Source organism: Oxyura jamaicensis, chromosome 12 (assembly GCF_011077185.1).
Source record: "Oxyura jamaicensis isolate SHBP4307 breed ruddy duck chromosome 12, BPBGC_Ojam_1.0, whole genome shotgun sequence".
Classification (NCBI taxonomy): Eukaryota; Metazoa; Chordata; class Aves; order Anseriformes; family Anatidae; genus Oxyura; species Oxyura jamaicensis.
Genome location: NC_048904.1, coordinates 14,385,682 through 14,400,045, shown reverse-complemented (window position 1 = coordinate 14,400,045; position 14,364 = coordinate 14,385,682). Strand labels below are relative to the sequence as shown.

Sequence of the window (14,364 nt, the reverse complement as noted above, 5' to 3'; positions counted from 1 at the left end):
TATTCTTGCAGATATTGGAGGGTTTTACTTCCCTGCCTGTTATCTTGATGGTTGCCTTCTGCAAAGCCCAGAGGGTGAAGTGGCTCCTGCACATCTCCAGCAGCGATTTTAATGCCGCTGTTTCTGCGGCCAGAGAGCAAGGTGGCCGAGGGGCTGGGAACTGCACACAGGGTCTGGTGACAGCACCCCTGTCCTGTGGTCCCAGCGAGGCTGCTGGATATATTTAATCACTGACCTGTGCCCGTAGCAGTGCTCACGGGCTGTACCAGTGATTCATTGGCTTACGGTACCGCAATTCTCTGACGTGAGCAGAACAAAAGAAAACAGAGACCACAACAACAACAAGGTCCTACGTGCCTTGTAAATAAACGCTGCATGGTCACCTGGGCATACTTCAGCACGGAGATAAGTCTCCTTCTCCCCATGTTGACAGTGGTGAAAATCAGGTGCACCTGCATGGAACTCAGCTGAGCTGTTTGGGTTAAAAGCAGTAAGTTGGCAGGGGAAATGTGGCCGACCTGTCTGAGCCTGTTGGCATGCCCAGGAAGGGGCTGAGGTGGGTGCTGCTCCCCTGGCTCTGACGTGGTCTCATTTTGAGCTTAAATCTTCCTCCTTGCTGAGTGGCCTCTTCGGAACTAGTGCAAGAGCTGTGCTCAGAGTACGAGAAGCTTACTGTTTTGTGTGGAGCTTAGTATTTTGGAAGGAAAAAAGATCACTCTTTATTGCCTCGTGTTTATTTCATGCATTTTTCTTACTCATGTGCTGTGGGGCAGTGCTGGAGAGAGGACATGGCTCTCAGATCTGTCAGCTCTTATATTTGTTCATCACGATCAAGGGCTTGGACATCATTCCCTCTTTGGAAATTCCCTCTTGATAAAGCAATGACTTTGTTAAACTTTTAAACCTCTCCGTCTCTGCCCCCTTCCCTTCCCTTGGCTATTTTGCCAGGAGACAGGATCCTTGCTTTATCTTCATCCTTGCTCCTGACGCTGCTCCCTGATTTGCTTTCAAGGCGCCCTGTTGGCTTGGCTGCTTATCTCTGCTGCAGCAGGCTGCCCTGGTTTGGGTCCCTACACCAAGCCCTCTCCTCAGTGTCTTAGCCTCAGCTCGGTGTGCAGCATCCAGCAGTTTGCTGTCTGACGGCGAGCAGGGGCAGGACCACAGCACATCTCCCGCGGTGCCATTCAGTGCCGGTCCCCTTCTGGGAGATGGGCGCTGGGCAGCCAAGTGAGAAATCCTGCAGGGAGGGAGGCTGCAGAGCAGGGATGCCCTCTCTGCAGCAGGGGAAAATCGGGGCTTTTCTTTCAGGAATCCCCTGCCTCAGGCCCCGCCGTTTGAAGTGAGGCTCAGTGGCTTTTCGTGGAGTAGGAGCGTGGTAAGAGCATTGTGCTGCAGTCAATGTTTTGTCGCCACAGCTAGCTGGGAGATGCCGTGAGCACTTCCCCGTGGTGAAATCAGAACAGTCCTTTTGAGATGAGCTCTCATGTATAAATGACAAATAAACATTCCATGTGCTGTAGAACAAATTTAACTCCGCTAAAAGGGGTTTATACCAATGTGAGCAGGAGCAGAGCCCCTAATTCCCATTGTGTATCCCCCATGCAGTGGGTGGCTCTCAGACGGGTGTAGTCCTGCAGCCCGGGGGCTGCACGGCTCATGGCTTCTCTGCCTTGCTGCTGGGATGGCACGGCCAGGCAGGAGGATCAGCTACTGAACGCTCGCCTGCATGACCCATGTGCTCCCAGCCCATGCTACATCCACATCTATCGTGGTGTTGCAGAGGTATCGCCAACGCTCAGGAGGACCTGTGTGGCTACGTGGGTTTAAGCAATCATCCACATTTAGGTTTTCATCCCTAGCTAAGCCTTGTGTAAGCAAAATTCATAATGCTGGGTTAAAAAAAAAAAAAAAAAAGGCAATAGGAAAATTTAGAAGGAGGCTGCGTTGCTATTTTTCTTCTCCCCTCCCTCTTTGAGTTTGCTTCAGCATTAAATATAAGCTGCCGTAATTACCCAGACTGATTGGCTTCCCTTTCCACTTGCATGGTTTTGTTTCATGGCTGTGCAGATGTTTACAGCTCTTTTTCCCTCAGGAAACCTCCAGGAGCCTTAAAAACGTGTAAAAGTAGGTGATGGAGCCCTGGGTACTGCTAACGTCAGACACCACCGCTTCTGAGCCACACACCTGGCCCCGTGGGTGAGGCGCTGAACAGAGTCAGTCTGCCCCAGCGGGAAATGTCTTCCAGGAGACATCTTCAGCTTTGCTCAGCGCAGATGCTCTGAGCCCAGGCTGCTGCTGCTGGGCTAAGAGGTGACAGTGGCAGGGACACAAACGCCATCAGGCGGTTTGTTTTTAAGCCTCCTCTGTCTAGGACTGAAGTGTAGAGACTGGCATCCAAGTCCCTGCACATGGTTTCTTCATATACAATTATTTAGGATGCCTAGGAGCCCTATTTTTTCTGTTTTCCGATGAGACCGCGTGTGGCTTTGCTCCTGTAGGATTCTGCTGTTAGTTCTGCATGAGCTGCTTTTCAAACACCCGTGTGCGTGATCCTATTTCCAATATGCTCCCAAGATTTGTTATGACGTTCCCATTTTTGAAAATGGAGGCTGTGGACAAGTCATTAAACACAGCAAAAAAATGCGCTAAGAGGTTATTAGCCAGGTAAATTTACCAGGCTGTCATTTTGGGGAATTGTTTCCATCTGCCTGAGCCTCCTGCAGGAAGTGCTGCCTCTTCCCACAAGCTCTGGATGGGGAAATTCCTTTTCTTTCCTAGGTTTGCAGCATTTGAGAAGCCAGTGGTATATATATGGCTCACGGGAGGATGGAAGAAACTGGTTTAGTTTAAACACTTTAGTTTTTCCCTGGAATAAACATGAGGCTTCACTGCAATTCCCCGACACTGAGCTTTGCTCAGACGGACTCAGTGGTGTGGTGTAAGCCCAGGCAGCTTTCCTTCCCTCTTCCTCCCCTCCCGGTGCCCCCACGTTGTTAACCACTGCTCCTTCTCATGTGCTTCCTCCCTCTGTGCAGGTTTTTTGAGAGGAGCGTGGGGGTGTTCACTATGTGGGAAGAGCTCAAAGGCTTAGTCCTGTCCGTGTCTCCGTCCTCCCTCACAGCACCAGCTGGCTGTGTGGCAGGTGTGCAGGTGGCCTCCGTGATGTAGCCCTGGTTGCAGTTTGGGTTTGGTTATTTTCTGGGGCAACCAGGGGAAGTCATTCGCACACCAGGCACCTCCCATAAGACATCCATCTCTCTTCCATGGCTGTTTTCTGCAAAGTGAGCTCGCGGTCCCACCTGTGCGCTATCAGTAGCTGTTACACTCGAATCTGTGTTGAAGAATAATGACGGCTTGTCTCTGTAGCCTTACCTCTTGTAGTTATTTCTATGCACTTACCTGTGGAAACAAGTCAATGCGAGCTCTGGCTGTTTTTCCTGACCTTTGGGGTGTACGTAGCATTGATTTCACATGGATGCTCGGGTGTCTACTAAGGGTTGAGCTCCTGCACCTTTCCTTTCACTGAAGAATGTCTCTCTTTTCTAGCCGTCTGAATTCTCGAGTGTTCTATGCATTGGGGAATTATGTATTCCTGTGATAGCACATACATTCAAATTTAAGTAGTCCAGAAGGTGTGATGATGCCCAAGGCAATTTTCATCTACACCCGTCTGCTGCATCACTCCCATGTGTGCAACCAACCTTAAGATGGGCCAGCAAAGACCAAAAGGACGTTGAAATGAGACTGCGATCCAGTGAGGTGAAATAATTGCTAAATTAAGAAGAGGGCTGCATAACAAAAGTCCTGGAGTACATGCAGTCTTCTTATTTAATATCCGTGGTTGGTGTTCTGAAAAAAAATAAAACCTCAAGCCATGCCTTCGCCCAGGTTCTGCACGTCACCCACGAGGCGAAAGGCGGGGAGCAGACGTGTGGAAGTGCCCGGTTGTTGGTTTATTTATTAAGTGCTGTGTACAAGTAGAGCACATTATCATTTAACGAGGGGGACTGCTACTGCTGTTGCAGAGATTGTAGGGAGATACAGAGCATTTTTGTGACTGGGCCCATGCTGGCATGGACAGAGCTCTCGATGAGGGAATGGTTTCATGGGCTGGCTAACCTTGGCTATCATTTCTCAACATTTTTGTTGTTTTTTTTTCTGTGGAATGAAGGTAGGGTCCTGTTCTCTTTATGAACACGCTGAGGTTTCCTGATGAACAGCAAGCACACAAAGGGAGCTGTGCACTATTGTTGCTGTGTGGGCAAAGGCATGCTCATGGAATGAGCAGCTTACAAAGGAGGCCAGAAGGATGCGGCAGCATTTTCTTGAACCCTTTCCACAGCAACTCCAAGGTGTTTCAGATTGAAGAAGTCCATGAAGGGTGGGATGCAGCACACAGGAGCATCTTACCTGGCTTGCTGTATTTCTCACCTTTCCCAAAAGATCTTGTAGACAAACACAGCTGAGAGCATCTGCAGCTTTCTCTCCCTGGCTTAGAGAAGTGGATCCCAGCAGCTGTGGGGCCCCTCCAGAGGTGGGAAGAGGGCTCAACAGCCCCTTGTGGTGTGTGCAGAAGGCCAAACTCCTGCAGCCAGGGATTGCTGAGCCCTCCTGTCTGTCTGACCAGACAAGCAAAATCCCTGTCTTGGGACAGATCTCACAGGGAAACAAAGAATGCAGTGTTAGCATGTTTGCTCTAGCTATTCCCAGTGGCTGTTTATCCTTACCTCGGGTTTGCTCTCCATAAAACTAGGGCAAACACTTGTGTTTCACAGCAGAGAAAATGCTCACCTAACAGCTGCTTAATGAGACACCTCAGCAGCACCCCTTAGAAAAGAGCTGCTTAAGGACAAGCCGGTTGCTCAAGGAAGCTCCTCAATAATCAATGTAGAGAAAGGGCTCACCTCCAAGGGTACTTCATCCCATCACAGGGGGATGATGGAGATGGGCGGGTGGGCATCAATCATCTCCTCTTCTCCGAGCCTGGAGGTGCCAGGGTGCCTGGGTCTGGGCTTCCTGTCCTGGGGCCTGGCGTGGAGGAACACAGGAGAGCAAAATTGTGAGTGGTGGCACAGAAACAAGGGACAGCATCACACCTCTTGTTCCACTCTGTAGCTGATTTTCAAAAGGTACCTTGTCTGTGCTGGTGACACTGAGTTTTTGCAGAGCTGGCCGGGTAAATCCTCACCAGGCCTGAACTACCTGCAGGGCTCCCCTCTGCAGTTTGGTTTTCTTTGGGGTGGTAAGATTGGATAGAAGCGATAAACCACATCTCAAGTAGTTGTTGTGTGAGAAGGGTGGTGGTTTTGTGGGTGATTCAGTGGGGCATCTTTGCTCTGCTTTGGCACGAGGAATCTTTGGTTAGCGGGTGTGTGGCGCTGCAGCCAGACCATGCGTGGCGCTGCAATGGACTTCCACAAGCAGTGCTGGTAACGGCAGGCAGTAAATGCACACAGGCTGATTTCATGAATGAAACTTCCATTCCTGCCATATCCGTAGCTGACATACTGATGAAGTATTGTAAAGTACATATGCTAGGCAGCCCTTGTAAAGCAATTACTCTTTCAGTTCAGACCTCCCAGTGAAAGGTTGCTGGGCTTACATTTCCATGTCCTCCTGCTGAGCAGTTTGCCTCTAATTGTAAAATCATAGTATTAAGTGAAAGCACAGGGCGTTTTAAAAGCAGTCATCATTTAAATCACGCTAAGTAATCATGCTGCTTATTTTTCCTGTAAATACCCCGATGATTGTGAATGGCCTTGCTGTAAATCCTCCTCCAAACCAGCCACAGCGTTCCTGCAGGAAAGCAGAGCCTGGGGTGAAGCCGGCTGCAGGATGGCGAGGTGCTGGGCACGCCGGGTGATGCTGTGCTGTGCATAGGCATGTCAGAGGGACATCTCTGGGGCAGGAATGCCATCTCGTGGCCGTAAATAGCTATTATGTGATTAAATGCATCTCCCATCCCTTCTTACAGCTTCCCCACAACTGTGCCTATCAGCTGTGCTCAGGAAGCACTTTGTGCTGAAACCAAGCGCTTTATTTTCTATATAATGAAGACCATCCTTTCCTGGGCTGCTGAAGTCGTGCCATCAGCCTCGTCAGCTCCTGTTGGCTGCAGTGCCCCAGCAGCCATCTGATGCGGTGCTGGCACAGGAGCATGGTCTGTGGGACCTGCTTGTGAGCCCCAGCAGGCTGAGGGATGAGCATACCTTCCCAGGCTCTGCCTTGCTGCAGTCTCCATCAGCTTTATCCTATCACCTTGCACACTGAGGCACAGACGTGGTGCTCTCACGGATGCATTTCTCAGCTGGCAGCAGCAGCGTTGCGGTACCTGGTGGTGGGAGCTGCAGCTCCCGGAGGAAGAGGTGGTGCCTTTTATCAGCTGCCCGGTGCTGCTGGCTGCAGGATGCTCTGCAGGATGGTGTCCGTGTGCATGACGCTTTAATCGTGTCTCAGAGCTGTTGGAACAAAAACTGGACAGTCCCTGAAGTGCTGGAATTAGGATGTCCCAGGAAACCATGGATTCCCTCATTGAGCCATTGAGTTGTTGGGCAGAGCAGGTCTCAGTGCTCCAGGCAGGGAATTGGCCCTGCTTGGCCTGACACAGCACAGCTCAGGGCAGGCACGGCCCCAGTCTCTGGGCGTACCAGGGTGTTCACTTTGTCGCTTGCAGAGGCAGAAGGTTTCGGCTCCTCAGGAAAGCTTAGGAGTTTGTAGCTTATTCCATGGCAAGGGGGCTGGAAGGCTGCTCTATCAGAATGCCTGACTTCTTTTTATCACTTCATCGTGAGCCAGCTGCTGAAGGTGTGGGTGCCAGCCTCCGCCACGTGTTGCAGACACATCCACGCTGCCACGTCCCCTGCTCTGCCCTGCTGACACCTCTCCCGAGGAGGAGTGAGCTCTCTGCTCCCCAAGCATTGCTGGGCACTGCTGGCTGATCTCCGTTGTTCCTAGAAATTCACAAAGACACATTTCTGAAAATGAAATTAGCATTTTCAGCCTGGTGGAATTAATGCCGTCCCTGCGCCAGGTTTTCCTGCTGAGCTGAGTAAATCTGTGCTATAATGAGCTGCTGCTTCGCAGAGACGTGGGAGGGGAGCTCAGGGAGATCACCAATAGCCATAACCTTGGTCACTGGCCTCTACTTGATGTTTTCCAACAACTGGTATTTGTAATGTGTTAGAGAATGTAACAAAAAGCTTGACTGCAGCCTTCTTCACATACAGGTAACAGCTAAACACCGTTAAAAACTTCTAAAAGCTGTTTGTTTTATTTCTTTCTGCTGTCTCAAGAAATATGTAAGAACAAGCCTTAGCATCACAGGTAGGGAAGCGGGTGTTGCCTGTTCCATCAGCCGCATGAAAGCAGGTTAGCTCTGCCTGGTGGGCTCTTCTCTAGCGTTGCTTTCCCAGTGCTGTAGCTGCGGACACAGGTGATTTATGGCCCCTGAGCTAAGGCTGCTGCCCAGAAAGGTCTCTGCTGGGAGGTGAGGAGCGGGCTGAAGAAGGAAAACCATCATTTGTTAGGCAGGATTTTTGGAAGAAGTAAATCTGCATGTGGCATTTCAGTGATGCACAATTGGACCTCTCTGTCCTCAGAGCGAGATGGGCTCCAGCAAGCGCCCCGGCCAGGCACAGTGGTAAGCAGAGAAACCACTTAAAACATCCCACCGCACAGCTGGCCTTGCAGATTTTGTCCCAGACACGACCACGTCTGCAGAAGGCCTTTCAGAGGGACCTCTGTCCATAACGCACCGCTGGAGTAAACACACTGAGGGGAGAGCTTCGCTCTCCTCTCAGACACATTTTTACCTTTGTACGTTTCATGTTTGCTCCATGCAAGCTGCCAGGCAAACTTCTTTCAGCGAATATATCTGGAGAGAGAGAAAAGGTGTCCTCTGGCAGTTTGAAGCCCATGAAAACTGGTCATAGATCATATTTAAATGTCAGCCCTCTCTAAAGCAAATCACTCTCCAGCTGCTCCCATGTTAGCCTACCGACAGGCCGAGCTGCTTAGCAGGGCTGATTCATGGCCTGGCGATATAATTCAGTTGCACTTGTTCATTGTTTAGAGAACTCACAGGCATCGATGTTCTGCTAGATCTAGTTACAAGGCCGAGGATGGAGGAAGGCTCTCTGTTTTAAATTAGGCAGGGGCTAAGTGGGCTTGCTGGAGACAACAGGATACGAATGAAAGAACTGAATGGGAAACAACTCTCCCCAACAAACCACTTACACGGCCTAATCTAGAAATTTCTCAGCTGAAGAACTGAATACCCCTGGGTATTTGTATGTATGTTCAGTGCTTGTAAGGTCATTGGTACAATGATGAAGTCAATGTCTCTCAAAGACAGCTGAGAAAATTCTAGATTAGGCCATGTAAGTGGTTTGTTGGGGAGGGGTCTCAAAACTCTTTTTGCAGAGAGTTTATGGCACAAATGGGAAAGAGCATGGTGCAGGGCAAGGTGAGGAGGCAAAGTGATCTTGTTCTGTCTGTAAGCTGCGAAGGGCTGGGTAACATCACCCTGAGGGTTTGTTATAAGATTGCCAACGTGTAGCTTGAAACACCTCCCGGCAGCTTGGTCTGAGCAGCTTGGCATCTGCATCAGCAATGGCAATGGCAATACAATGCTTTCCCTTCAGGTGCCAGGCAGGACAGCACCTGTGAGAGCTTCTGACTGTTCCTTGAAATGAGAGGTAAGCCTGTCCTGTAGTGCTCCGTGTTAGATAAGCCCACGGAGGCTGGGGCACCAGGGAGAACCTCCCTCCCTTGTAGTCTGGTCACTTCTGGATATGTGTCACCTCATGTTTCATTCACATAAACATCTCTCAGTGCTTTAGGCTGTTTGGTTAATTATCATGATGGTGCCTTTCAGTAAATTTCTGTTCCTAAAGCTTGTACACAGCCAACAGTGCTGATCTACTTACTTTGCTTGTAAAAAGTAAAACAAGTTAAGTTAAGCTCATAGGAGGAAAACAAGTTCTCAGGTTAGCACCTGGGGCATGCATCATCCTCTGGTTCTTTGCAGCCAGAAGAGTTTGATCCTGAGTTTGATGCCTAACGAGAAACCCTGGAGACACAAGTAGATCCAAATTATATTACTGGAGCAGCAGAGATGGCATAAATTGGGCTGTAATTCTAGCAGAGTCCTGAGGCATGGCATGATTTCCTGGCTAGCTCCAGGCTTTGGGATGCATTAGGCAGTAAGAAGGCTGGGCTGAGGGTTTCAGGTGGGATTTGGATAATGAATATGGTCCTAACTGAGAAAGTACTGTCAGGATTTTCTGCTTGTAATACTTCTTTTCTGTAGTGTGTGTGTACGTGTGCATACATAAACTTATATATATATCCTTTTGGCTATAATGATATTGTTTCTCCTGGTTTGCAGGTGAATTATTGCTTTGAAGTGTAAGCATGGGCTTACATGGGGACAACACAGTGTGGCTAGTTCATGAGAGGATTTGCCCAGGATGGATCCCAGGGCACTTTCCCAACAAATCAACTCCTGCAGTGATAACGTGCTTAATTATTAAATGCGGAAATGAAACCACTACATTGCTATTCCCTCAAAAGATCCGAATACCTGACTACTGTCCAGAGCTAATTTTATGGGCGATAATTTAATACGCGGCACAGATAAACTGCCTACTTAGATTGAATACAAATGATGTTTTGGTGCCATGAATTATGGCCTTATGCTGAGCATCTCTATGGCAACTAATGACATCACCGCAGGCTCCAACCTGCACAAAACCCAACTTCGGAGGGTCTCTGCTCGTTGGCATGGATCTTTTCGTGGCTTTTGGGGGGATAAATAAGCAAGCACCACGGTGTTGTCAAGGGTTTGCTATGTATGTTTACTGTCATTTGAAACATTTATTCCCTTTGTGGCTAATGTTGTTCTCATGAAGGAAACCTAATGAAAATTACTGTTTGTATTTGGTTAGTAACATTTGTTGATAACATATGGTCTGGGAATGCTTCAGCAAATAAGAGCTTTTTAATAGTAAACAGAGATATGAGTTCTATAAAGCAGATGCTGTCAAAATACACAGCGTAAGGTTCGATATTTTCTTATTTTCTCCTCTTATCCAAAGCAAGACTATCTTTCTAATTTTCTCTGCTGGTGACAATGCAGGTTTTTTTAAGAGAGAAAACATAGTCTGTGACCTGAATCTGTAATTAAAAAATAAGGCTCTTTCTTGGTTCTCATGTTTAAAACATTTATTAGGAAGCTGAGGGGTCAAACATGAAAAAGATGTAACACTGGGGCATCTGACTGTACTGCAGGGCTGTAGGTAATTCACGCCAAACCTCTGCTCCCTGTGCTGGTGGCAGTTGGATGCATCATAAAAGATGAAACATGTGGAATAGGGACACAGGAAGAGAGGATATCGGAGCAAAGCTGATGAAGAAACCCGGTTTGTTAATCAGCTCCGTGCTGAACGTGCTCATCTGCTAAACTCAGTTGGACTAGATTTGCTCAGAGAGCAAAGTATAAACCATAATCCTCGTGCATAAGAGGGGTAAAGTATTTTTCCCAATAAACCTCCAAACACAAAAGCTGCTCTTTGGTATTTATGTTTGAAGAACATGCGTGTTCTGGACACATGTAGTCTGAGCCTTTTCCCAGTCACCTCAAGGGAACTGCCCTTCTTCAGCAGAGGATCTACTTTGAGGTCGGTGTGAAAGAGAAAGTCGTTTATAGAGTGAGGAGGAATACAGTGGTTAGTGAGGTACGGCATAATCTCTCATCTGACTTGCATTATTTTGGGTTGCATTGTGTATCCTGCCATGTCGCCCTGATGTGTTGCGCGTGGCATGCTGTTTGTTTCTTTTAGTTTGTAGAAAGCACCTTCTCTGTGATTATCCTTCAAGCTTGCTTGTACGCTTTGCATGAGCTTTGAAGTGTGATGAATATTCAGGGTCTCCGGAAACAACATGGAAATATAGTTGACAGTGAATTAAAAGAAACAACAACAACAAAACCAAGCAGATCTTATCTACTAGCTTCACAGCAGGCTTGTACATGGTCAGATGTTCTGCAGTGTCCTCCTTGCAGACGTGCATTCTTCCTCAGTCCTCTGTACGCCCTTCGTCTTCAGCTGAGCTGGTGTCTGCTAACAAGAGCAAGTGCTGCTTTAGGAGTGCTTTGCTCAGCTTTGTCTGGAAGTTTGTGTCTCACTTTATTTTAATAAGTTTCTAACTCTCTAAGAAGTAGAAACAGATCTTGAAACATAACTGCAAACTTTCAAACATAAAAGCACCGTGTTATTTTACCTCTTAGTGTAGAAAGTATTTTTTTTTTCCTTTCTCCACTACTTTCAAACTTGTCTAAAGCTTGCAAATAGACATTAGTTCAAGTTCCACTTAATTTTTGTTCCATGACCCTCTTCAGTCTGTTCCTGTTTGCCAGAGGGGAGTTTTCCTGTGTCTCAAAAACCTTAGCACAGGTGAATAATTTGATTGTTGGTGTGAGTGGTACCACTAGTGAGCCTATTTGAAAAGCTACGGCCTTTAGGATGTTGAAGAGACTTGGCGTTCCACAGATTTCCTTTGCCTATGATCTTTCTAAATCAAAGCTGACTGTTCTGGGTACCTTTAAAAGAAAAGTCCCCTTGTAACTGAAATAGAGCAGAACTGGGGGTGGTAACGAATAGAAGCAACCCGAGACTAAATTAATATATTGCTTCGTGAGAGGAGGGGACGAGGCCTCTGAAGTTCACTCACTGTTCGTGTTCTGCAGGTCTGGGGGAGTGCTGGGCACACAAAAACCCCAGAAGTTGCGAGAAGGATTAGCAGTGGGTCCAGAGTCTGGCAAGGCTCCCTAGAGACTGGCAGGTTGTCACTGCCGATTAGCTGAAGAAAGGGAGTAAGTGAACTAGAGGGATCTGTTTAGAAATCATAGCAGGAAAGCTGCTAATCCAGGCAGGGCGGAAAGGGGCGACCTTTCCCTGCCACACGCTGTGCTTACGGGTCGGCACGGAGAGCCCTGGCCGCTCTGCGACTTGCCCAGCGCAGCGGTACCGTGGGGTGCGGTGCTGTGGCTCCAGCAGCACCACTCCGTGCAGGGCACCTCCAGCCCCCTCCGTGTGCCCAGCACAGGTGACCCCTCAGTCCCACAGCGCGTGCAGGCTTGTTTGCTGAGGATTTGAGGAAGGTCAGCTGCAGGCAGGGCTCCCCGTTCAAGGCTCAAAATGGCAATTTCGGCCATCCCTGTCAGCAGGCTGTGGGTTGGACCCTGTGCCTGCAGCCTCACTGGAGCTCATGGGGTTGTACTCCCCAAGAAACTGCCGGCTGCTAACATCTTCCTACCATACTGTAGCTTGAGGCAAACAGCCTGAAGTGTACCAGACTTTTCAGGAATGGTCTTAGGTTGCTCTAGTTTGCTGTACCCTGTGGTTCATTCAGCTTCCACAGCACTGCTTTCCAAGCCACAGTACCAGCCAGGGAGATGACTTGGGGAGTACAAGTAGTAGATGGCAGTTCCAGTTCATTGCAGGGCTGGAGAGGTGGACATTTCCTGGCCGCTGCCATCCCACGCCCAAGGAGCCGGTGTCCTGCTCTGCAGACCCACCTGACTAGGCTTACTGCAGACATCATGGCTTCAACCTCAACCTGGGCTGGAGGACTGGGTTGGGACTCAGAAGAGGACCCAGGTTAAATGTGGGGTTTCTTTAGAGAAAGCAAACCTCACTATAAACCTGGAAAGGAGAGGTTAACTAGCCAGGAGATGAGCAGAGGCACAAGCGATCACAGATGTCCTAGGTGCAGGTGTTCTCGATCCTTGGATTCTGTTGTAACTACACAGGCTGTCACTGCCAGAGATGTATTGTTCTTTCTTTCTAAATAAGTTCCCTTAAATTTGGTTTCATGCTGCTCCCAAATATCCTCTTTTCTCCCCAAAGAGACATTATGGTTTTTCCAAACATCTGTCCTGCATTTCCCTAAGAAGATAATTAATGCCCTTGTCACTCAGCCCAGCCACTTCAGCCTGTGCCAGGCACGACATTTTCTGTTAACCATTGCTGGCCCGAGCGGTAGCGCTGCTGGGCTGCTGCTGGAGCTGAGCATGTCTCTGTCTTTGCAGCTGGGGCACCCAAGGAGACTTCACGACAACACACGCGCTTCCTGCAGTGAAGGTGAAGCTGTTCACGGAGAGCACGGGTGTGCTGGCGCTGGAGGACAAAGAGCTTGGGAGGGTAAGGAGATTTTGAGTTCAGTATTTTTTCCCTTCTGGCCCTGCTTTTCTAGAGAAATCTCTCCTGTACGGAAATATCTTTGGAGCACAACGTGCTCTGTTTTTTTTGCCAAGCTTCAGGAGGGAAAGAAAGCAAGCTCTCCACGGCTGGAAAGTAATGCACCTCGCATGCTGTCTTTGTTGTTAGTTTTTAATGGCAGCATTTCAGCTGGCTGTGCCTGCACTGAGCAAAGGCAGAGGATCTTGTGTGTGATATTGGCAGTCCGGAAAGCTTTAGAAGTTGCTTACGGAAATGGACATTCCTGAGGCAGAAAAGGGGATTATGCTGAAGCAAAAAGAGAGGATTTAAGTTTGGCAGGAGTGTGTTAAGCTGCTCTCATATCTGCTGAACAGCCAGTGCACGGCTTGAGCATTTGAAAGCGCTGACAGCAGTTCTCATGGTAAAAGGCTTGAAATCCTGGCTCCCCCAGGAACTGTGGCTGAGCCGTGGCATCAGTGGGGCTGGGCTAGGGGGTAAAATGGGGGCTTCCACTTCCCCCAGCAGTGGTGTTAATACCAAAGAGTTCAGATTGCCCTGGGACTGGCCACGGAGCATCAGAGCCAACCTTCTTGCCCCATCCCTGCCCTTTGCTTGTGATCCCGGGCCCTGGAGCTGGTGGCCCTCCAGGACTGCAGCCCACAGCTCCAAAGCATCTGTGGGCAGCAGTTTTCTGGGGTGCTAGGACACTTCAGCTCATCTCCATGGATTTTTGCATCCTGCAGCTGTAAATTTGTCTTAGCCCCAGGCCTAAGCAGCAGGAAGCTCTCTGCCAGGCCTTCCTCAGCTCTCTCAGCAAGGGAGGCCCCCTCAGTGGCCTGTGCTGGTGTCCCCAGCAGCATCGAGGAGCCTGTACAACACATGCAGAATACAGCCTTTTAATCCTACCAAGGGAGAAAAGCCCCAGTCCAGAGACTTCCTGCAGAATGGGTATGCAAAACTGGGAGCTGTGAAGGAACCAGTGGCTGACAGAAACCACACCAAGCCTGATCGAGGTTTCCCAGGGCTGGCATTATGAGGGAGGCTCCACAGCCACCTTGTGGCTTTGTAACGTTATCAAAGAGACCAGGAACCAGCACAATGCAAAGCAAATGATGTTTAATCAGCAAGGAAGTAGATAGCAGAT

The 14,364-nt window shown here is 48.9% G+C and overlaps 1 protein-coding gene across 17 annotated transcripts in view; it reads left to right on the top strand.

Annotated features, from left to right (window-relative positions):
* Nucleotides 1-14,364, top strand: part of CADPS (calcium dependent secretion activator) — a 200,035-nt gene that overhangs the window by 78,385 nt on the left and 107,286 nt on the right. For all 17 annotated transcript variants that reach the window (XM_035337803.1, XM_035337795.1, XM_035337800.1 and 14 more), the window contains exon 7: nucleotides 13,091-13,202. In XM_035337803.1, coding sequence (XP_035193694.1) covers nucleotides 13,091-13,202 — 112 coding nt within the window. The remainder of the gene's footprint in view (nucleotides 1-13,090; nucleotides 13,203-14,364) is intronic.